Source organism: Wyeomyia smithii, chromosome 3 (assembly GCF_029784165.1).
Source record: "Wyeomyia smithii strain HCP4-BCI-WySm-NY-G18 chromosome 3, ASM2978416v1, whole genome shotgun sequence".
NCBI lineage: Eukaryota > Metazoa > Arthropoda > Insecta > Diptera > Culicidae > Wyeomyia > Wyeomyia smithii.
Window position 1 is genome coordinate 175,274,859 of NC_073696.1, and position 22,850 is coordinate 175,297,708.

Sequence of the window (22,850 nt, forward strand, 5' to 3'; positions counted from 1 at the left end):
ATGACGCTCAGAGGTCAGAAATTATTTTAAATACCATTTTGAAATCCAAGATGGCAACTTCCGGTTTGTGGAAAACAGCCTAAAATAACCAAATACCATCCAATATGAGTATCTCTGGATCCAGAATGATGCAATGAGCTAACAATTGACCTCAGGCACCATTTTGAATCGCTAAATGGCAACTTATAGGAAACAGTCAAAAATGACCATATAATACTCAACATGGATATTTCCGTAATCGAGATGATGCATAGAAAACAAACATTGACCCTTGACACCATTTTGAATTTAAAGACGACCACTTTTAGTTTCTGGAAAACAACCAAAATAACTAAATACCTCCCAATATTGGTATTTCCAGTGTCAGATTGATGCCAGAAAATCTGCTGAAAATGACCGAATACCACCCAATATGAATATATTCAGAATTAGGGCGCCAAAAGCCAAAAGTCGAAGATTTTGTCATTTCGATAAAACCTTTCATTTCAAACGATTTGTCTTTTGACTTTGATCATATCCTATGTGGCCGATTCGTCGTGCATTTGCAGACTTTAAACAAATCGCAAAGAATCAATGAATTTGGAACGTTCAATTAGTACAAAACCACATTTAAATTATGTTGAGATCACATATATCAATCAAAGCAGGTATAGTTTTAAATAGCCTTTGAATTTCTTTTCTTTCCATAACTTTTGAGCCACATATCAAATTGTTATGAAGTTTGTTATTTGTAAGTTTGAGAGATGACTTGTTCGTATGACACTAGTTATGTTCAAATTAGTCATGTAATCTTTGAAATAATAGACTTTCGTTGTTTAATTAACAATTTAATACATAACGATGGCTTAAGTTCAATTATAATCAAATGAAATGGGAACGTATAGAGCAGCCAAACTTTGAAACCACGTGTTCAACCATAATTTTATCAGTTAACCCTTAACTGGCCCGCTCATCTGATATTAATATTGATCAAATCGGTTGTGTAGTTTCTGAGATAATGAAGTTTCGTGATTTTCACATTTCGGTACTTTACAGACGAAGTTACAGTCCGATTACAGTGAAATTCAATAGGGTGTTACGAGTCAGCTAGACTTATTAGTTGACACTAATTTTGTAGAAATCGGGTCAGCCATCACTGAGAAAAGTGAGTGAGTTCAAGTAGTCTTCAAAACACGTTTCTTGTTATAACTTTTGAACCACAAGTTCAATTATTATTAAATTCAAAAGTTAAAGGTATTCTAGGTAGCCCGTTCATTTGAAATCAATTTTGTTTAAATCGGTTGTGTAGTTTTTGAGATAATGATGTTTCATGATTTTTACATTTTGAACCATAACCTCTAAACTAAAAATCCGATTACAATGAAATTTATTAGAGTCTTATGGGACAACTAGGCCTTTCATTTGCAATTAACTTCATGAAAATCGGTCCAGCCATCTCTGAGAAAAGTGAGTGAGAATAAAAATCTACACACACATACATACATACAGAGAATGCTCAGTTCGTCGAGCTGAGTCGAGTGATATATGCCATTCGGCCCTTTGGAGCACTTTTATACTTTCGGTTTTGCAAGTGATTGCTATACCTTTCTAGGAGAAAGGCAAAAATGTTTATAAAGTTTCATAGTACTTTTTTCGAAGTCCGTCTGAAAATTAACTTGGGCACTAGAGGGTTAAACAAAGTGTTTGCCAATTACACTCTTTTAATTAATTAAAATTAATCTGGAGTCGAAAAAAATTCATGGAGTGGAAAACACTCAGTTTACTATACCAAATATGTGTGTAAAATTTCATTTAAATTGGTAGCACTCGTATTTGGACGATAAGTCATTTAGCATGGGAATCACGAACACACCTAATAAGTGACACTTGTTAAGGTCAATCAAAATTGATACAAGAACAAGTATGAAACAGCTTTCACTATAAGTACCTGCTGTCGGGTTGGTCCGAAATCTTTTTCAAATAAAATTGATGCGAATCAGAAATTTTGAATTTACTCATGTTTTCAAACTCAGCTCGTTATAATTTCCTAATAGGTGAAACTTCGTCTGTTTGGGTGGCAGACTGTTATAAAAGTCATCCACTTGCTAAAATCATTTTATTGCTAGCGTACAATTCTACAGATGTTCGCATTTCGTTTAGATTCTCTTCCTTCTACGCATGTGTTGCAGCTTGTTAGTTGAGTTGGCGGTAAACAGAGAGGGAGTTAAAGCTACCTTTTCCTGTTGGATCGTATCTGGCACCGGTTGAGATAACACACTCATGCGATTCAAGTTGGATTAGATAATTAGCTCGATAGAAAAAAATGATGGTGTACGTCTTGGATAACGCGTGATTCTACCGGTTTCCAAAGATTTTTGCCTTTAGCTGGATGGCGCTTGACGATAGAACAGCGACGTTGGTGTACCGTTAGCTGCAAGGAAAATTGCTAGCTCTATATCTCTCTTTCTCACTCGCATGTTGATGATCGCGGGAGACTGATGCTGCCGGGAGCAGATTTCGTTTTCATCTTTGGTGCCGTGGAGATAAGTATCACAGGAAGAATACTAGTGAAATGAACGAGGCGGCTAGTGAAAGTAAAGGGTAGGACAAACGCTGTCGCCGGGAAGGCATTTGCACGGTTTACGGCTCGTGTTAGTGAGTAATTGTATAATTTACCTGTAAAGAGCTTAACGGGATTGGCTGTAGGACTATTTTTCAATGGCTAATGACTTTCTTTTGATAAAACAACAGAATGTTGGACATTTTTATCCCTTGCAACATCCAGCCGCCTTTGAAACATGTTCCGAGCATTCCGCTAACCTTAAAAGGCTTCCTTCATTAGACAGCCTTGGATCGTGCGAATGTGTGAAATGTAATTGCATTCATGTTAATGGATCAAGTAACGGCGGCGTTATGTGTTTTTAAATAATGATTAATTAGCGATTAAGCAATATTCATCAATCATTTACATCGAAAGCTAATGATCTGCGGGAATTAGTATGGGAGCATTAAAAAGCGGTTTTTATTGGCAGAAACCGTTTGCGATTGTCTAATGACTAATTGAAGTAAGTGCTGGTAATTTGTTTTGGGTAAGCATTTGTGTTTCAATGAGGATTGGATTTTGCTTTAATGTATATTCAACCTATTTTCCATTTGAAATTGAAGCTTGTTTGACATGCGAATGTTTACATCTATAGCTGATGTTATTTATGATACATTGATCTTTTAATAACGAATGTAATGAAAAAATTATGTAACTTGTTTCGATAGTATGGTAACTCATTCCGGCGAAGTTTCCCCCTTCAAAAATTACTTTTCGACTTCCGTTATATTATTAACATTATTACCTACACTTTGTTTGAAATGAAAGGCGGTCTTTTTAGAAGCATATTTCTTGTTTAATTATTAAAATTAAGTTGGATGCTCCGGTGGAAAATGAGTTAGTTCAGCAAGTAATCAACTCAAATAACACCTGTTTTTTGACAATAATTTAATGATTGTTCAATCGTTTTATGATAAGTATTTTCATTTTTATTTTTATTTACAGATTCACGTGCCTTCGTCCGTTCAGGTTAGTAAAGTGCTTAAAAGAATTATGTTGTTACGAGTGACGATTAGTGCATCGTTGCGTTGCGCTCACCATTGACGTATTATTATATGCATATTTATTTTCATTACTAAAACAAAGACCATTGCTGACTAACAATTTCTATTCATAGAGTGATCAAAGTCTCAACAGTGTAAAATTCTGATCTCGTAAGTTCCTACTTCAGCTGCTGTTTTTGTCTGTGGTCTGTCAATAGACTGCTATAAACAGCATCTGATTACAACGTAGCTTCAACCGGAGAATGTCATCGCTATAACACGGTGTTCATCATCATCTTGAATGGAAGATGAAAGATAAAAAGACCATAAACCAACAATGCTAACTGTGAGTACTACAACAACGTGATAAAGGCAGCTCAACGAAGCTGCCAGGTGAGCTGTGCAAGACGGAATCGGTCAATTCGGAAAGTGGAAATGTTCATATTGAGAGATGATTAAAAAAGAGCACTAAACGGCTACAAGTAGTTAACAAGTATCCTAGGTTCGGCATCTTATAGCAATAGCTTTAATTAAGAAGCTTTCTTTTCGCATATTTTGTACCTTGGATAAGACCTATTAATTTCTGGTCGGCGGACGGTGATCGTCAATTATGAATCTAAATCCGGTTCCATTCTATGAAAGTGAAATGTATGAATTGATGCAGTTTGCACTTTCTTTTAGAGTGGGACCAAAGATATGGATTTTTTTTTTAGGAAAAACGCAGAAGAATTTGGAATAACATGGGATATCAATGTGAGAAAAGATTAATATTTGTGTTTCACTTTTAACTAATGAGTTTTATCACAATTGGGTTTATGATTAGGAAGTCATGTGAAAAAAAAATTAACCACTGATTGGTAGAAACATATTTTTTACGATACATGGATTGATACAATTGGAGGGAGAGCTTGGTTTGTTGTTAATTACGAAGTTAATAGAAATGCCATTACGATGCAAACAAATCAATGATAACGCAACAGTTGCACAATGAATACATTGACAGAGATCGAAATTAGAATATGTATGATACACACAAAATCGCAGTTTTTCGGTAGACTTCGGTTGCGGGCAAACGATCAGTTTTGGGGCGCTCAAAAAACCGCTGTTTATTTCGTGAGTCGGTGCGTATCAAAGGCTCGTGCATCCCTAATCACCTTCAGCAACCGAAACAGCCAATGGCGAGCATTGTTTTTGAATGACTGGATTCATGATAGTGAATCGATCAGTTCATAATTGCATTAACCTAGTCAGTACCAAGATCATCAGTATTGATAACTGCTAGCACTGCTTTAACGCTAGCAGCATTCTGAGAAATATTACCAATACCAGTACAAATCATCATGGCAATACTAGCACCGGTTAATACTTCAAAAGTGTTTTGATTTTGAGCCGTCCAGTACATTGAACATTCGCTAGAGCACCAAATGCGTTATGAACAACACACATTCGTTGTACTGGCTCCGAAACAGTACAAAATATGCTCTAAAAAGACGCAATATTGATGTGGTTACGCACAGTCCAACTTTTGCGAGTATGTATTTATATGTGTAGGTATGCTTTCATATTTGAATTTTGTTCTCTATGTTAAAGTATTTTTGCGTATATATTATATGTAAATTATGTATATTGGGGAGACTTGATCTCTTCATGGTATCTCACAGACGAAATAAAACAAGTTGGTCAAATATTCCAGAGTAATGTACCATTTTATATAGAACAGATTTTTCCTGTTAGGAAAAATCGCCATAGAAAACGCAGGATATTAAATATACTAGATATTTGAAATATCGAATCTAGGCACCTCCAAAATATCTTTTACTAAATTAAAGATCAATTATAACCTCTTTTGATCAACCTTAAAACATGAAGTACATGAACATAACATTGATGGATATATAAACTAGAGGAATTGATAATGTTTGTACCGTTACATAAAAGAAAACTATTCAAAAGGATATTTCCTAAAATAGTTCTTTTGGGTAGACTCCCTCAAATTCGAAGAAACATGATCTCTTTATGCTGAAGGCAATAAATACAACAAAATATAAAAAGTTTATTACCGAGGCGCAACGATATCAGCACAATGGAAGTTCCTGAACCCACTTCCTCAGTTGACCATTTCCCGCCAGTGTTCATCAGTCGTCCCAGTCCTGCATGTGGGCTACAAGGACGGAACTTTCAAACTGCTATTTGCGGCAAGTATAGTTTTTTTTCGCAATTGAACAACTACTGATGTATTACGCGATTCCGACAACCGACTCATCACTTCAAGACGATTAACTTTCTCCCCGAAGCAATACTCAACGGCCATTCCTAGGAGTATTATGGCGGAAAACTGGAAGAAGTTTAGTGGGTCCACCTGAAATAAAAAAACGATCTACTTACTGACCTCCGCTACCATGAGCACTGGAAGAACAAAATAACATGCCGCTTCAACAGACACTCTAACGTTCACCAGGGGATGCATCGATCATGGATGCCCACAACCTCCCCGCCGCAGCCGAGTTATTCTAGCTAACGTTCACCAGCCCACCTGGCCGTCGCGCGGGTGCGAGGGCCGAGGGATGAGGCATTTAAAATCCTCAGTGGCAAGACAAGCGAGTATCGTCGCAAATTCACTTATAATTAAGCCTGTTTGGACGACATTCTACGGTGTTCTGTGGAAGATCCTAACCTACCCAGCGCAGTTGAGCCCTGCAGCCAGCGACAACACAGTCGTCTGCGTCCTGTTGATGGGCCGGGGAGGCAAGCACCATTGCGTCTGTACTGATTTGAGCTCCACTGTACATCCGACGACCAGCACCATATAGGACTTTCTGTGTTTAAACCGCAAGCACGACCTCGGCTTCACTCCTTGACTTAATGGGTACTGGTGGATAGCAAAGAGACGAGACTTTCTTCAGGCTCAGTTTTCACTGTGTACTACCAGAATGATAGAGGCTTACGCACAAAAACACACGACCTTCGTGTACGTCTGTGAGCTGCGACCATGACGCTGTGGTTTTGAAAGAAACCTGGTTTTGGCCAGATATTCAGGATTGCGAGTTCTCTACATCAATTATCCAGTTGGTCTCGAAGTTTATTTGTTTATTTGTTTATTTCTAAGTGCATCATCTGACATAAAGTCTTAATGAAAAAAGGATAATCATTAAAAGTAACTAGAGTTAGTTAATCTACGTTTAAAAATATGACTAGGCACACCAAATTCAAAAAGATGCTCGACACTCGTGAATGTTCTCACACAAAAGGCAACAGGTTCATAACAACCATAGTTCGTGCAATGGAATTGGTTCAAAAGCATCGAAGAGGGCCTCAGCATACGTTGAGATGCACGGAAATTCATCAACGACAGCAACTTCGGGGAATCCAATTCAGCGTTCAGAATCTTGGCAATGCATACAGCCTGTTGTATTTTGCGGCGGTGCTCTAGAGTGTCAAGTCCAAGCAGGCGATCACGCCAAGGTAGTTCTTTCAGGGCCAATCGGATGAAACGTCTCTGTATACGCTCGAGGCGCAGGTTCCATGAAAGCTGGTGCGGATTCCAAACCACACTTACGTTTTCTAGTAGGGGTCGTACAAGTGAGCAGTATAAAGCTTTCAGACAATGGGGATCCTTGAAGTCACGTCCAATTTTTGCGATGAATCCTAATTGCCGACTTGCTTTCGAAACAATTGCAGCACGGTGTCTATCGAAAGTCAGCTTTCTGTCAAGAATAACTCCAAGGTCGTTGACGTAATCTACTCTGCGCAGCACTTCTCCGTCGACAGCATAATCAAAAAGTATTGGTCGTTCAATGCGGTGAAAGGTTATCACTTCACATTTTGCAGTACTTAGAATTAGCGAGTTTTTATACTTATTTACACCACTAATTTAGTGTGCTACACAAAAAGGCTGTTTCGATAGATGGAAGTATGCAATTAAGTTGACTTCATCTACATTGAATTAGCTGAAGTATTCGACAATTAGACGTGTGTGCCTGTGACAAACTAGGAGTGTTAGGTCTCCCTGATTGGCTGGTTGAACGGATTCGTTGATACTGAACTAATCGATGCGCTTTAGTAAAGTTACATTCAACTTGTCCAAATTTCCTCGGACGTTCCACAAGGCAATGTCCTGGGGCCGCTGATCCTCGTATTATTCGTGAATGATTCGTGTCCTCGTAATTGTTTGTAGAATAATGTCCGATAAATGTAAATAAACAAAACGAGAAAATGAGAAATGAGATGACTTGAAAATACACAGGATCATCACTTTCATTCTAGACTGCTTGGCTCTCCAACGAATCAATGTCAAGAAATGTAAAATAATCACCTTCTCTCGTCGGAGCACCACCGTCAAGCACCGGTATACCGGAACGTGTCCCCTCCATCACCGACCTAGGGGCTTCGGTAGACTCCAAACTGAAGTTTTACATAGCATTAACATGTTCAAAAGCATATACTGGTCTTGGATACATTCGGCGATATGCCTGACATTTCACTGATATCTACGCTCTAAAGACTGTACTGCACTCTTGTCGGTAGCCTTTTCGTAAACGCTGCTTCCATTTGGGCTCCATTTTTTTTCGCTTGTTATCAAAACTTAACGGGTACTAAAACTGGGGACGGGACACGAGGCATATGGACGCTAGGCATATGGATGTTAGGCATAGTATGCTAGGGACGTGAGGCATAATGGATACGAGGCATACTGCCAAAAGGCATAACGGACACGAGGCCGAATGGTCACAAGGCCGTCGGAAGCGACGGCCTCTCGCACCCAAACGACTGATCTACTGGTTTGCTAGGTCTACTCAAACAGAGTTTTCTTCCCTTAGTTAAGTCCGAACGAGCGGTAGCGAGTAAGGACAGCATTCGCTCGAACAGCGAGTCGGCCGAAGGCCGCGAGTGTATTGCTTTCCAAATGACAGTTTGAAGCGAAATATATGTTATTAAATGCTGTGATGATGATGACGATGATAACGTATTCCGCATCACTTCCCCTTGGCCTTGTGTCCTTTCGACCTTGTATCCATTCGGCCTCGCGACCATTCGGCCTTTCGTCCATTCGGCCTCGCGTTTATTCGGCCTCGCGTCCATTCGGCCTCGCATCCATTCGGCCTCGCGTCCATTCGGCTTCGCGTCCATATGCCTCGTGTCCGTATCCCTGCCGTCCATTATGTCTAGCGTACTATGCCTCGCGTCCGTATGCCTTGCGTCTGTATGCCTAACGGGGTGTCATCACAAAAACTATTTAATAGTTTTGCACTATGCAATTTACCTTGGCAAGATCGTCTTGATGAAGATCGTCTTGATCTCCCAGAATATCTATGAAAATGAATTGATATCCAATTTAAACATCGCGGTTGACTAGGTCGATTATGACGACCTTTATGGTCGTAGCAGGGAAAACAAATATTTCACAGAACGAGAATTTTGGTAACAAATTTCTACGATTTGCAATGGTTGTTCGTTTATGAGTCTTTCCTCTACCGATTTGAAAAAAGGTCGTGAAAATCAGCGTTCAGCAACGCAATAAAAATAGTAGATATCTCATCAAAGCAAATGCTTTATGAGCAAGATCACGCCAAATCGCCTATGGTCGAATATCGACCATTTTTGATTTGAATGAAACTTCGCACACGTATTTGGCTTAGCAAACTGAGCATTTTTCACAGATTGAGAGATTTTTTACACCCATGAGTTACATTCTAAAAGGGCGTATGCCTTTTGGCATAGGTTTTATTCGAAGCATTGTAGCCCAGAAACCGTTGGTTGTATAGAAAAACTGTCTGAGAATGAGTTGTAGGGAATTGAAAATGCACCCTAAAAAAATACACATTGTACAAAAAAAAATTTGCCGAATGTTTTATAAAAAAATATGTTTGTCGTGCAACACTACCTACTTGTTTACTAATAATAACTGTTTGTAAAGTACGCTACCAATATCCTATAATATCTGTTTTCGTATATAAATACACCAAGCCCAAATGCTGTAAACCCTTTCCTGATCATCGGTGCTCATCAAGCTTACGCAAATTAAACGAAAACGTTATTGCAAAATTAAAAATATTGAACAGTCAAGCTCATTTTAATACGTCTTTATCAATTTGTGATTCGTGTAGTTATTGGAATGATAGTCAAGCCACCATTCATCCCTTCGTTGTTTACTATTCAGAATCTGGAACACTTAAGAATATCAGCTTCATCATAATATCGGAAGTACTCCATCATGATACTGTTGCGGTTCAGGTGTTCATTGCCAAATTAATGAGTTTTTTGAAAACAGCAATAGAGTTGAAAAAAGCGATATTAATGTCTGATGGAGCTGCCTCACAATATAAAAATAGAAAAAACTTTGCAACAAAATATAAAGTCGATGCAGAGTGGCATTTTTTAGCGACTTCTCATGGTAAAGGCCCATGCGATGCAATTGGTGGCATATTAAAACGAATGGTAGGAAATGCAAGTTTAGCTAAAGTACATGAACATCCCATTACAAGCGCAAAAGAATTGTATGATTGGTCTAATCAGAAAAGTGATAAAAATTAATCAAAAATATCATTTAGTTGGGTATCATATGAAGAATATGAACAAGGAGTAACAGAATGGAGCAATATTTTCAAAACATCTATAATAATAGCTGCCACACAAAAGTATTACTCTTTTGTTCCGATTTCAGAAAATAAGATACAAACAAAACTGTTTTCAGAAGATGACGAATCATTTACTTATGATGTATATAAAATATAAGGTGAAACTAGTTCTGTGAAGTATCTATGTCATAAAAAAAATATGTTCCCAAGATAATAAAACTCGAAAATAAATATTTGATTCTTATATATATTTATATCACTTAGAACATTTAACTCTTTTCTTGAGAACCGTTCGCCCAATCGTTTTGTTGTCAAAGAATGAATTGTATATTTTTGATCAAGCATTCCAATGAACGTATGGTTTTTTCTGGAGAACCATGGACAAATTAAGTATAACGAGTATTTTCCTAAATAATTATAATTTTTCGAGCTTACATTAAAAATAACTCGAAAACCAATGCCTTTATGATGTTTACTACCAAGAGCTTTTTGATTCAAAATGACTCTCTGCATCTTTTGAAATTATCAGAATACAAATATTTTGAAAAATGTTTGAATTAGAATTTTCATAAAAAAATTCATCTACCATAAATAAATTATTTTTCATTTCTCCATCCTGGACTTTTTTTAAAAGTTGCGTATTAACGTCAAGTTTCTTTGAAAAAAAAAATAAAAAAAAAATTAACTCTTTTATTTTAAATTTAAATTTAATGTTTATTTTTAATTTTTTTGGTCAAACAAATTTTTTTGTACAGTGGATATTTTTTTTATGATGCATTTTCGATTCGCTATAACTTATTCTCAGACAGTTTTTCTATACAACCAACGGTTTCTGGGCTACAATGCTTCGAATAAAACCTATGCCAAAAAGCATACGCCCTTTTAGAATGTAACTCATGGGTGTAAAAAATCTCTCCACCTGCGAAAAATGCTCAGTTTGCTAAGCCAAATACGAGTGCAAAGTTTCATTCAAATCAAAAATAGTCGATTAAATTTTCGCGTATTTCTAGGCGATTTGAAATGATTTTGCTCTTATGCTACAATTTTTCAGTCACAACGTGAACACAAACTTCGCAGCCATTTGCTAGTGTAGAACACATAAATTACGGGCTAGTTCTATGATACTACTCTAGCTCTAACTGACACAGTGAGCAGAGTGCAGAGTGGTCGGAAAAGACAATTTGGCAAACCTAATTTAATTGTGCTTGAATTTATGATGTTAGCCAAAAGAAGTTTTCAGAAAAATTGTTCACAATAATAATAAGAAAACTTTTTGATTATGGCCTACTTACATAGAAAAAACGTTTGGTACCGCAAAGATACTCGAGTAGTGTCTTCGACAAAGTTGTAGAGCTTTTCAAAACTAGCGAAGATCACAGTAAAAATTATATTTCTATGATGTCTATTTATTGAAATACAAAGCATTTTTTAAGCAAACTAAAATTTTCTAAAATTCTGAAGTTTTGCAGCTTAAAATGCCTAATCGGAGGAGGGAAACATACCGGGGTATAACATCAAAAACCTTTTTAAGCTTAGACCTTGTAATAAAAGCTTAAAACTTTGATAGAGGCCAATCCATAAATGAGTGAGAAGAATCACGTTTCAAGCTTGAATGTTTCTGGGGTTTCCATACAAAAAAGTACCAACTTCAAATAAATTTTAGGATGATAAGTCTCTGAAAAAAATGTTGGCTAGGGGCACCAAAATTCACAGTCGTAATAAATTTCATAACAATTTGATATGTGGTTCAAAAGTTATAAAAAGGAATGAAACCCAAAGACTGTTTAATACTAGCTGTTCGAAATTAAGAGTCATTTATATAATTTCACTATTTCTTTAGTACAAATATTACAACAAATTTCATATCTTATATTTAAATTATTACTTCAACTACAATATTAATATTCAAGAACCTTAAGAGTGGATATAGCTTTATTGGATCGTACTCGGCAATTTAAGGATGCTTTCCAGAGACCGGAAGTCGCAAATCCGGATTCCAAAATGAAGTATGGAGTTTTTTTTTCGGGATCTGAGTATCAATACTGAAAAACTCATATTGGGTAATATTTGTCCCTTTTAGACTGTTGTCTAGAAACCGGAAGCCAGCTGCTTTGAGGAATTTCATAATCACATATACCTAAGATAATTCAAAGAAATTTGTAAGGAACTTAGATCTGTTTTACCGTGCATGTTTGTTTATGAATGATAGCACAAGATTCTCTCAATCCTGCGAAAATATTGACATAACGTGAATACTTGGCTATTGTAACATGTAGGGAAGATTTGAATTGCAAATTGATTGAAGAAGAGGAACTAAATATGGATGGTCTTTCAAAAATCAGCAATGATGCTGCAGTTATTGACTCGGCTTTCTATATCGTCGATATACGACTCCCTCAACAGAATCGTTGGATGGTCTCTTATGTTTGAAGCATATTTATTCAAATGTTATTTGTATGTGTTTTTGTATGTTCGTCTGCGTATGAAAGTTAAGTTTTAAATGTTCGATATAGTTGTGCTGTTGGCTATCAATAATTTATTAACAAGATTGAAAAATAAATTCAACGGATAATTTTATCAAGGTGTAATTTTTTTTTTAATTAGAGTGTTCGTGTGAATCTTATTTAGCAAATAATAAGTTTGAATGAGAAAAGCTAGGTCTCACCGCTAGGTGGATTAATTCGTGTTTTATTGTAGCGCTCGAGAGGTTCCGTCACTGACACACAGAACAGCGATAAATGAAATATTACTGGTTCAATTCCATTTCATTCACGGTATCTGATAGCTATTTTACTGTGGGTTTCTCTTTCACACAATTAAAGGTCATGGCATAATAGCAATCATTAGATAACTAGAGATTTAACGAACTTTCGGCTTATCGCAGAGATTCGGTTTGTTCACCGCACGAAAAGTAAAGTTAATGATAACAGTTCGCTGTCGGAACATGATCTTTCTGTTTTTTTTAGACACAGAGGTTGCAGTCAAATATTAATTTACAGAAAATTCAGGACTAGCGCTACAAACCTACCGATACTAACAGTTTTATTCGAGCTGTAATTCGAACACACGACGACTGCCTTGTTCGACTAGCACCGTGCCTCTATATCAGCTTGAAAACTATACTTTTCGGCATATTCTAACGATATCAAAATCGAAAAATATGAAGAAGTATGTTTATCGTTTTGCTGTTACGATTGCATTTGGCATTGACAAATCTAATCCGAGCTCTTTTTAATTGCCAAAACGACGAGAGGTAGTAATCTGTAATGATTATTCAAGAGTTCACTAAGCACTGATAAGAATCGACACGATGAACTGACGTTGCAATCGATACCTTTATGAAGCCGTTCATGGCCAATTCGGCAACCATTCTAGAAATTAAAATCATTTCCAATTTGTACGGCCAAATGTGGAGTTCAATACGATGGGCTGCTGCTGCAACTGTTCAAATTTCGCTAAAAAGGTGTGGTCCTTTAGCGGTGTGCTCGTTATTTTTGGGTTAGCAGCGTTCTTCGGATTCGGACTGCCGGCGATTGTGGAAACTGTTGCTCGTAAAGTAAGTTTCTGTTGCAACTTTCCAAACGTGAACGAGTACGGATTAATTATTTTGGCAGGAGTTTATAATGGAACCGGGGACTCAAGTTTACGAGAATTGGCTGTCATCGGAGGTGCCTAAGTATTTGGATATATATTTCTGGGATTGGGTGAACCCCGATGATATAACAAATCGGAATATTCGCCCGAAGTTTGAAGAGAAAGGCCCTTATGTCTTTCTGGAAGACCATGAAAGACATGACATTGAATTCAACACGGATCACACAATTAGTTTTCGTCAAAAGCGTACCTGGACTTATATACCAGAACAATCTAGAGGAGATTTTTATAAGGATACCATAACCACTCCACAAACCATTCTTATGGTAAATTTACAAATTGTGGTTAAATTGTATTTATAAGGAGGTAATTTGACATTTTCAGACGTTGGGTAGAGCGCTCGAAACAGCGGATGCAACAATTGTTAAAACTATCGATACCATTATATTAAAAAACGATTTACTCGATGCTGGAATCACTTACAAAGATGTGCTAGTGCGTGATATCCTGTTTGACGGTGTTCATGATGAATTGCTTATTGCATTGCAAACTCTCGCTGCGCTTTTACCAGATCTAGGCTTTCAAGTACCACCATGGGAAGGATTCGCCTACTTTACGGGTAGAAACACCAGCGTGGAGTATGATGGCCTGTTTCGAATTGGTTCCGGAACAAATGACTGGACAGATTCTGGACTGCTGAAAACTTGGAACGGTTTAACGCGGGTTCCATTCTTCCGTGATTCGTGTGGAACGGTTCACGGTTCTACTGGTCAGGTAAATCCACCGTTGACCAGTGAACAGATCAGCAATCCAGAAGACTTTACTTTATTCATCACCGATGTTTGTAGTGCTTTCAATCTGAAGTTTAGTGAAGATATTGAATACGGTGGAGTAGATGGAAGAGTTTGGATTGGTGACAACCGTATTTTCGACAATGGGCATAATTTTCCTGAAACGAAATGTCAATGTACCGCACCAACAGAGCAATGTCCCACTTTAAAGAGCGGCGTACTTGATATATCTGATTGCAAATCAGGTGCTCCATTATTGGCAAGTTTTCCGCATTTTTATCTGGCCGATTCTAGTTATCAGGATGCTTTGGATGGGTTGGATGCTACTCGCGAAAAGCATGAATTCCAATACATAATGCATCCATTCTCCGGAATACCACTTGAGGTTAACGGTAGATTACAATATAATATACACATTAAAGATTATGGGTTAAAGTAAGTTGGCTACATATAATAACTAACCTGTACAGAGCTACATACGTGCATTATATTGTTTCAGTGTCACCGACGGTTTACCGGATATTCTGTTGCCAGTGTTTTGGGTTAATCAAAGAGTAGTGCTCACACAAGACAAAATTGACGATTTAAAAGTAAGCGTTGTTTTTAAATATCTATCAATTGTAATATTTTGTACGTGATGTTCTGTTTTACAGGTAATCGACACTGTTCGTTCAGTAGGAATCTATACGGGTTTTGCGCTGCTGGGTGTTGGCATTGTAGCCTTGGGAATAGCTCTGTATTATTCTATTTTTGTATGGAAGAAATAATCAGCGCAAACTATTATTTGGCAAATAAAGCCAAACAGAGCCTTTATTGGAAACTGATTTTGTTAAAAAGTACGCGATTTCCTGTTAAAATAGTTATTGTTTGCAGAGTGCACCGAACAGTTTAGACTGAGTTGGAAACGCTTTAAAACTTTTGTTGGTAATAAAAATGCACATTTGATTTTGGAGTGCAGCAAAATTTCACGGCTTGTTGTTTTTCCTTTTTCAAATTATTCAATCCCACGCGTCCCTGTAAACCTATGCTATTCTGTTCTGATGGAACTTTTTTCGCCATTATGTATAGAAACGGTGTTTCCCGTCCAGCTATGAACTTCTTCGATTGAGTTAAGCTTTTCTGATAAACGAACACGAACACGAAAACCAAATTTTCCAGGTTTACAAGTGCCGACAGCGTTTACTAATAATGGCTGTAAAGCATATTCTAAACATCGGAGAGTTTAATTATTTACTTTAAGTACTTCGAGAATTATCCATATGAATGACTATCGTTAATACATATCCACTAGTTGTCCAGGGTCTTTCATTTTCTGTCACCGAGGGTATAAACAGTTTTAAGAAAAGTTTAAATTTCATTAATTCTTTTTGCTTTATTTGTGCCATATCTCTGGAATTTATTATGAAAACTTCTACGACTAGCGCTTTGTTATAAAAAAGAGTGACATGGTTTACAGTTGGATTGGTAAAATTATTAGGGTGGCTGTATTGGATTCGCCACCTTGCATTATGTCAGAAAAATATTACTTTCTTATATATATTTATATCACTTAGAACATTTAACTCTTTTCTTGAGAACCGTTCGCCCAATCGTTTTGTTGTCAAAGAATGAATTGTATATTTTTGATCAAGCATTCCAATGAACGTATGGTTTTTGCTGGAGAACCATGGACAAATTAAGAATAACGAGTATTTTCCTAAATAATTATAACTTTTCGAGCTTAAATTAAAAATAACTCGAAAACCAATGCCTTTAGAATGTTCACTATCAAGAGCTTTTTGATTTAAAATGACTCTCTGCATCTTTTGAAATCATCAGAATACAAATATTTTGAAAAATGTTTGAATTAGAATTTTCATAAAAAAATTCATCTACCATAAAAAAAATATTTTTTATTTCTCCTTCCTGGATTTTTTTTTAAAAGTTGCGTATTAACGTCAAGTTTCTTTGAAGAAAAAAATAAAAAAAAATTCAACTCTTTTTTTTTAATTTAAATTTAATGTTTATTTTTAATTTTTTTTGGTCAAAAAAATTTTTTTTTGTACAGTGGATATTTTTTTATGATGCATTTTCGATTCGCTATAACTTATTCTCAGACAGTTTTTCTATACAACCAACGGTTTCTGGGCTACAATGCTTCGAATAAAACCTATGCCAAAAAGCATACGCCCTTTTAGAATGTAACTCATGGGTGTAAAAAATCTCTCCACCTGCGAAAAATGCTCAGTTTGCTAAGCCAAATACGTGTGCAAAGTTTCATTCAAATCAAAAATAGTCGATTAAATTTTCGCGTATTTCCAGGCGATTTGAAATGATTTTGCTCTTATGCTACAATGTTGCAGTCACAACGTGAACACAAACTTCGCAGCCATTTGCTAGTGTAGAACACATAAATTACGGGGCTAGTTCTATGATACTACTCTAACTCTAACTGACACAGTGAGCAGAGTGCAGAGCGGTCGGAAAAGACAATTTGGCAAACTTAATTTAATTGTGCTTGAATTTATGATGTCAGCCAAAAGAAGTTTCCAGAAAAATTGTTCACAATAATAATAAGAAAACTTTTTGATTATGGCCTACTTTTGATTATGGCCTACTTACATGGCTTGGGGCACCAAAATTCACAGTCGTAATAAATTTCATAACAATTTGATATGTGGTTCAAAAGTTATAAAAAGGAATGAAACCCAAAGACTGTTTAATACTAGCTGTTTGAAATTGAGAGTCATTTATATAATTTCACTATTTCTTTAGTACAAATATTACAACAAATTTCATATCTTATATTTAAATTATTACTTCAACTACAATATTAATATTCAAGAACCTTAAGAGTGGATATAGCTTTATTGGATCGTACTCGGCAATTTAAGGATGCTTTCCAGAGACCGGAAGTCGCAAATCCGGATTTCAAAATGAAGTATGGAGTTTTTTTTCGGGATCTGAGTATCAATACTGAAAAACTCATATTGGGTAATATTTGTCCCTTTTAGACTGTTGTCTAGAAACCGGAAGCCAGCTGCTTTGAAGAATTTCATGATCACATATACCTAAGATAATTCAAAGAAATTTGTAAGGAACGAAATTCAATTACGCACTATTTGAAAGTTACTGATTAAGGCGGAAAACAATTCAAATATTCATACGCAGTTTATTGTTACAGTGTCGTTTCGATTGGGGACCATCCAATAATGATGTCACGCATTTAGGAAGGGGGGTCGGTTTTGATTATTGTGACATTTTGTTACATGTGGGGAAGGGGGTTTACCATCACATGTCAACTCAAAAAAATGGCACATGGTGTGGTACAGCTGAGTACAACTCAGAACTATTTATGATACTTGCATTATTAATTATAGATAAAATAAATGGATTTTTTTTTACGTTAAAAGAATAATGTTTCTTAGATCTGTTTTACCGTGCATGTTTGTTTATGAATGATAGCACAAGATTCTCTCAATCCTGCGAAAATATTGACATAACGTGAATACTTGGCTATTGTAACATGTAGGGAAGATTTGAATTGCAAATTGATTGAAGAAGAGGAACTAAATATAGATGGTCTTTCAAAAATCAGCAATGATGCTGCAGTTATTGACTCGGCTATCTATATCGTCGATATATGCCTCCATCAACAGAATCGTTGGATGGTCTCTTATGTTTGAAGCATATTTATTCAAATGTTATTTGTATGTGTTTTTGTATGTTCGTCTGTGTATGCAAGTTAAGTTTTGAATGTTCGATATAGTTGTGCTGTTGGCTATCATTAATTTATTAACAAGATTGAAAAATAAATTCAACGGATAATTTTATCAAGGTGTAATTTTTTTTAATTAGAGTGTTCGTGTGAATCTTATTTAGCAAATAAAAAGTTTGAATGAGAAAGGCTAGGTCTCACCGCTAGGTGGATTAATTCGTGTTTTATTGTAGCGCTCGAGAGGTTCCGTCACTGACACACAGAACAGCGATAAATGAAATATTACTGGTTCAATTCCATTTCATTCACGGTATCTGATAGCTATTTTACTGTGGGTTTCTCTTTCACACAATTAAAGGTCATGGCATAATAGCAATCATTAGATAACTAGAGATTTAACGAACTTTCGGCTTATCGCAGAGATTCGGTTTGTTCACCGCACGAAAAGTAAAGTTAATGATAACAGTTCGCTGTCGGAACATGATCTTTCTGTTTTTTTTAGACACAGAGGTTGCAGTCAAATATTAATTTACAGAAAATTCAGGACTAGCGCTACAAACCTACCGATACTAACAGTTTTATTCGAGCTGTAATTCGAACACACGACGACTGCCTTGTTCGACTAGCACCGTGCCTCTATATCAGCTTGTAAACTATACTTTTCAGCATATTCTAATGATATCAAAATCGAAAAATATGAAGAAGTATGTTTATCGTTTTGCTGTTACGATTGCATTTGGCATTGACAAATCTAATCCGAGCTCTTTTTAATTGCCAAAACGACGAGAGGTAGTAATCTGTAATGATTATTCAAGAGTTCACTAAGCACTGATAAGAATCGACACGATGAACTGACGTTGCAATCGATACCTTTATGAAGCCGTTCATGGCCAATTCGGCAACCATTCTAGAAATGAAAATCATTTCCAATTTGTACGGCCAAATGTGGAGTTCAATACGATGGGCTGCTGCTGCAACTGTTCAAATTTCGCTAAAAAGGTGTGGTCCTTTAGCGGCGTGCTCGTTATTTTTGGGTTAGCAGCGTTTTTCGGATTCGGACTGCCGGCGATTGTGGAAACTGTTGCTCGTAAAGTAAGTTTCTGTTGCAACTTTCCAAACGTGAACGAGTACGGATTTATTATTTTGGCAGGAGTTTATAATGGAACCGGGGACTCAAGTTTACGAGAATTGGCTGTCATCGGAGGTGCCTAAGTATTTGGATATATATTTCTGGGATTGGGTGAACCCCGATGATATAACAAATCGGAATATTCGCCCGAAGTTTGAAGAGAAAGGCCCTTATGTCTTTCTGGAAGACCATGAAAGACATGACATTGAATTCAACACGGATCACACAATTAGTTTTCGTCAAAAGCGTACCTGGACTTATATACCAGAACAATCTAGAGGAGATTTTTATAAGGATACCATAACCACTCCACAAACCATTCTTATGGTAAATTTACAAATTGTGGTTAAATTGTATTTATAAGGAGGTAATTTGACATTTTCAGACGTTGGGTAGAGCGCTCGAAACAGCGGATGCAACAATTGTTAAAACTATCGATACCATTATATTAAAAAACGATTTACTCGATGCTGGAATCACTTACAAAGATGTGCTAGTGCGTGATATCCTGTTTGACGGTGTTCATGATGAATTGCTTATTGCATTGCAAACTCTCGCTGCGCTTTTACCAGATCTAGGCTTTCAAGTACCACCATGGGAAGGATTCGCCTACTTTACGGGTAGAAACACCAGCGTGGAATATGATGGCCTGTTTCGAATTGGTTCCGGAACAAATGACTGGACAGATTCTGGACTGCTGAAAACTTGGAACGGTTTAACGCGGGTTCCATTCTTCCGTGATTCGTGTGGAACGGTTCACGGTTCTACTGGTCAGGTAAATCCACCATTGACCAGTGAACAGATCAGCAATCCAGAAGACTTTACTTTATTCATCACCGATGTTTGTAGTGCTTTCAATCTGAAGTTTAGTGAAGATATTGAATACGGTGGAGTAGATGGAAGAGTTTGGATTGGTGACAACCGTATTTTCGACAATGGGCATAATTTTCCTGAAACGAAATGTCAATGTACCGCACCAACAGAGCAATGTCCCACTTTAAAGAGCGGCGTACTTGATATATCTGATTGCAAATCAGGTGCTCCATTATTGGCAAGTTTTCCGCATTTTTATCTGGCCGATTCTAGTTATCAGGATGCTTTGGATGGGTTGGATGCTACTCGCGAAAAGCATGAATTCCAATACATAATGCATCCATTCTCCGGAATACCACTTGAGGTTAACGGTAGATTACAATATAATATACACATTAAAGATTATGGGTTAAAGTAAGTTGGCTACATATAATAACTAACCTGTACAGAGTTACATACGTACATTATATTGTTTCAGTGTCACCGACGGTTTACCGGATATTCTGTTGCCAGTGTTTTGGGTTAATCAAAGAGTAGTGCTCACACAAGACAAAATTGACGATTTAAAAGTAAGCGTTGTTTTTAAATATCTATCAATTGTAATATTTTGTACGTGATGTTCTGTTTTACAGGTAATCGACACTGTTCGTTCAGTAGGAATCTATACGGGTTTTGCGCTGCTGGGTGTTGGCATTGTAGCCTTGGGAATAGCTCTGTATTATTCTATTTTTGTATGGAAGAAATAATCAGCGCAAACTATTATTTGGCAAATAAAGCCAAACAGAGCCTTTATTGGAAACTGATTTTGTTAAAAAGTACGCGATTTCCTGTTAAAATAGTTATTGTTTGCAGAGTGTACCGAACAGTTTAGACTAAGTTGGAAACGCTTTAAAACTTTTGTTGGTAATAAAAATGCACATTTGATTTTGGAGTGCAGCAAAATTTCACGGCTTGTTGTCTTTCCTTTTTCAAATTATTCAATCCCACGCGTCCCTGTAAACCTATGCTGTTCTGTTCTGATGGAACTTTTTTCGCCATTATGTATAGAAACGGTGTTTCCCGTCCAGCTATGAACTTCTTCGATTGAGTTAAGCTTTTCTGATAAACGAACACGAACACGAAAACCAAATTTTCCAGGTTTACAAGTGCCGACAGCGTTTACTAATAATGGCTGTAGAGCATATTCTAAACATCGGAGAGTTTAATTATTTACTTTAAGTACTTCGAGAATTATCCATATGAACGACTATCGTTAATACATATCCACTAGTTGTCCAGGGTCTTTCATTTTCTGTCACCGAGGGTATAAATAGTTTTAAGAAAAGTTTAAATTTCATTAATTCTTTTTGCTTTATTTGTGCCATATCTCTGGAATTTATTATGAAAACTTCTACGAATAGCGCTTTGTTATAAAAAAGAGTGACATGGTTTACAGTTGGATTGGTAAAATTATTAGGGTGGCTGTATTGGATTCGCCACCTTGCATTATACCAGAAAAATATGACTTTTAACCTCAAATAAGTGCATATTGGAACACTGAAAAAATGCCAGATGCAATAATGAAACTAGGTGAGTATTAGTGCAATGGTAAGACCAAGACAAAAAATTAACAATACAGATGTACAAGTCGTTATGAGATTACAAACAGTATCTCGTTTCACAAAAAGTATATTTGAAATTCAGATAGGTACAATCGTTGAACTGAACAATTTCTCAATAAGCAGATATGTTTATCATAATAGAACAAATAATAAAATCTAGGGAATGTTCTAACCCTACTATCATCATGTATCATAATCGATTAATGCTACAACTAGTACGCCTCTACTATTGTTGTCGAGCTCGATAAGAAGAATGAATACAGGATTTTTGATACTAATGCTGCTTGTAAGGTATTTTATTTAACTTTTTTACTGCTAAATCTTTGACCTTTGAAAGTTTGACCTTTGAAACGATAATTGCCAATTCGCAAATTTTTAAATAATTAATCAAATAATTAATTATTTGTTTATTTGTAGTTTAGTCACAGACAAACAGACGTATCACGAAATTTATTTTCATGGATCAAAATAACGGTCAATTGAAATGAGTTACAGTTATGCGGAATATTTCCGCCGCAGCGGTGGTGGCGCTGGTGTGCTTTTTCCTGTCGAAATCATGTCGAATTAGTTTTCGCAGTGTAACGGGTGACAACTGAAAATTTGGAGTTTTTTTCTACTGCTGTCAAAGAAAGGTGGATGAAATTAAAGATAAATTGATTTATTTCTCATTAAGATACACTTATTGTTAACTAACAAAAAATATTGAACATTTGTGAAAGGTCCGCTGCCGGTCTCCCGACGAAGCTTTCTTATGATGCCGAAACAACAGTGTTGTACGGCCTTCAAGTCAGCTTTTGGAATGCATCTCTTGATTCTAAAGATCAACTGTTCGCAATTCGTTGATCTCCAGTTATTTTTGTACCGAAGGAAGTCAAAATTCCAGAGAAATCTTCGGTTGGTCGATACTGAGGTTCATTCGTTGGGTTGCGTATTTTGGGTACAAATGGAGTCGAGTTGTGTTTTTTGACGTAATGTGATATTTTAGCTGGCTAAAACCCATACTTTTCATCTGTATGGTGTTTTGGAAGAATTGGAATCATAATTCTGTTGAAACATTCGTTCTGATATCCATTTTGATTGATAGCC

The 22,850-nt window shown here is 36.5% G+C and overlaps 3 protein-coding genes across 5 annotated transcripts in view; all 3 read left to right on the forward strand.

Annotated features, from left to right (window-relative positions):
* Window positions 1–22,850, forward strand: part of LOC129732686 (serine proteinase stubble) — a 285,885-nt gene that overhangs the window by 155,863 nt on the left and 107,172 nt on the right. For all 3 annotated transcript variants that reach the window (XM_055693785.1, XM_055693783.1, XM_055693784.1), the window contains one exon: window positions 3,527–3,550. The gene's annotated coding sequence lies outside the window, so the exon portion shown is untranslated. The remainder of the gene's footprint in view (window positions 1–3,526; window positions 3,551–22,850) is intronic.
* Window positions 13,023–15,492, forward strand: LOC129732689 (protein croquemort-like). Its single transcript, XM_055693804.1, has 5 exons — window positions 13,023–13,695; window positions 13,754–14,059; window positions 14,118–14,959; window positions 15,024–15,114; window positions 15,178–15,492. Exons 1-5 carry the CDS (start codon window positions 13,564–13,566, stop codon window positions 15,289–15,291), a joined length of 1,485 nt encoding a protein of 494 aa, XP_055549779.1. The 5' UTR covers window positions 13,023–13,563; the 3' UTR covers window positions 15,292–15,492.
* On the forward strand, window positions 19,142–21,096 carry LOC129732690 (protein croquemort-like). The gene is made up of 5 exons (XM_055693805.1): window positions 19,142–19,313; window positions 19,372–19,677; window positions 19,736–20,577; window positions 20,642–20,732; window positions 20,796–21,096. The coding sequence occupies exons 1-5, from the start codon at window positions 19,182–19,184 to the stop codon at window positions 20,907–20,909; spliced, it is 1,485 nt and encodes a 494-aa protein (XP_055549780.1). The 5' UTR covers window positions 19,142–19,181; the 3' UTR covers window positions 20,910–21,096.

Excerpts from the sequence above, each read along its gene's own strand:
- LOC129732689 (XM_055693804.1), top strand. The coding sequence starts at position 13,564 with ATGGGCTGCTGCTGCAACTGTTCAAATTTCGCTAAAAAGGTGTGGTCC. Across the intron at positions 14,060-14,117 it reads CTCCACAAACCATTCTTATG|ACGTTGGGTAGAGCGCTCGA; the intron begins GTAAATTTACAA and ends TGACATTTTCAG. Across the intron at positions 15,115-15,177 it reads ACAAAATTGACGATTTAAAA|GTAATCGACACTGTTCGTTC; the intron begins GTAAGCGTTGTT and ends TCTGTTTTACAG.
- LOC129732690 (XM_055693805.1), top strand. The coding sequence starts at position 19,182 with ATGGGCTGCTGCTGCAACTGTTCAAATTTCGCTAAAAAGGTGTGGTCC. Across the intron at positions 19,678-19,735 it reads CTCCACAAACCATTCTTATG|ACGTTGGGTAGAGCGCTCGA; the intron begins GTAAATTTACAA and ends TGACATTTTCAG. Across the intron at positions 20,733-20,795 it reads ACAAAATTGACGATTTAAAA|GTAATCGACACTGTTCGTTC; the intron begins GTAAGCGTTGTT and ends TCTGTTTTACAG.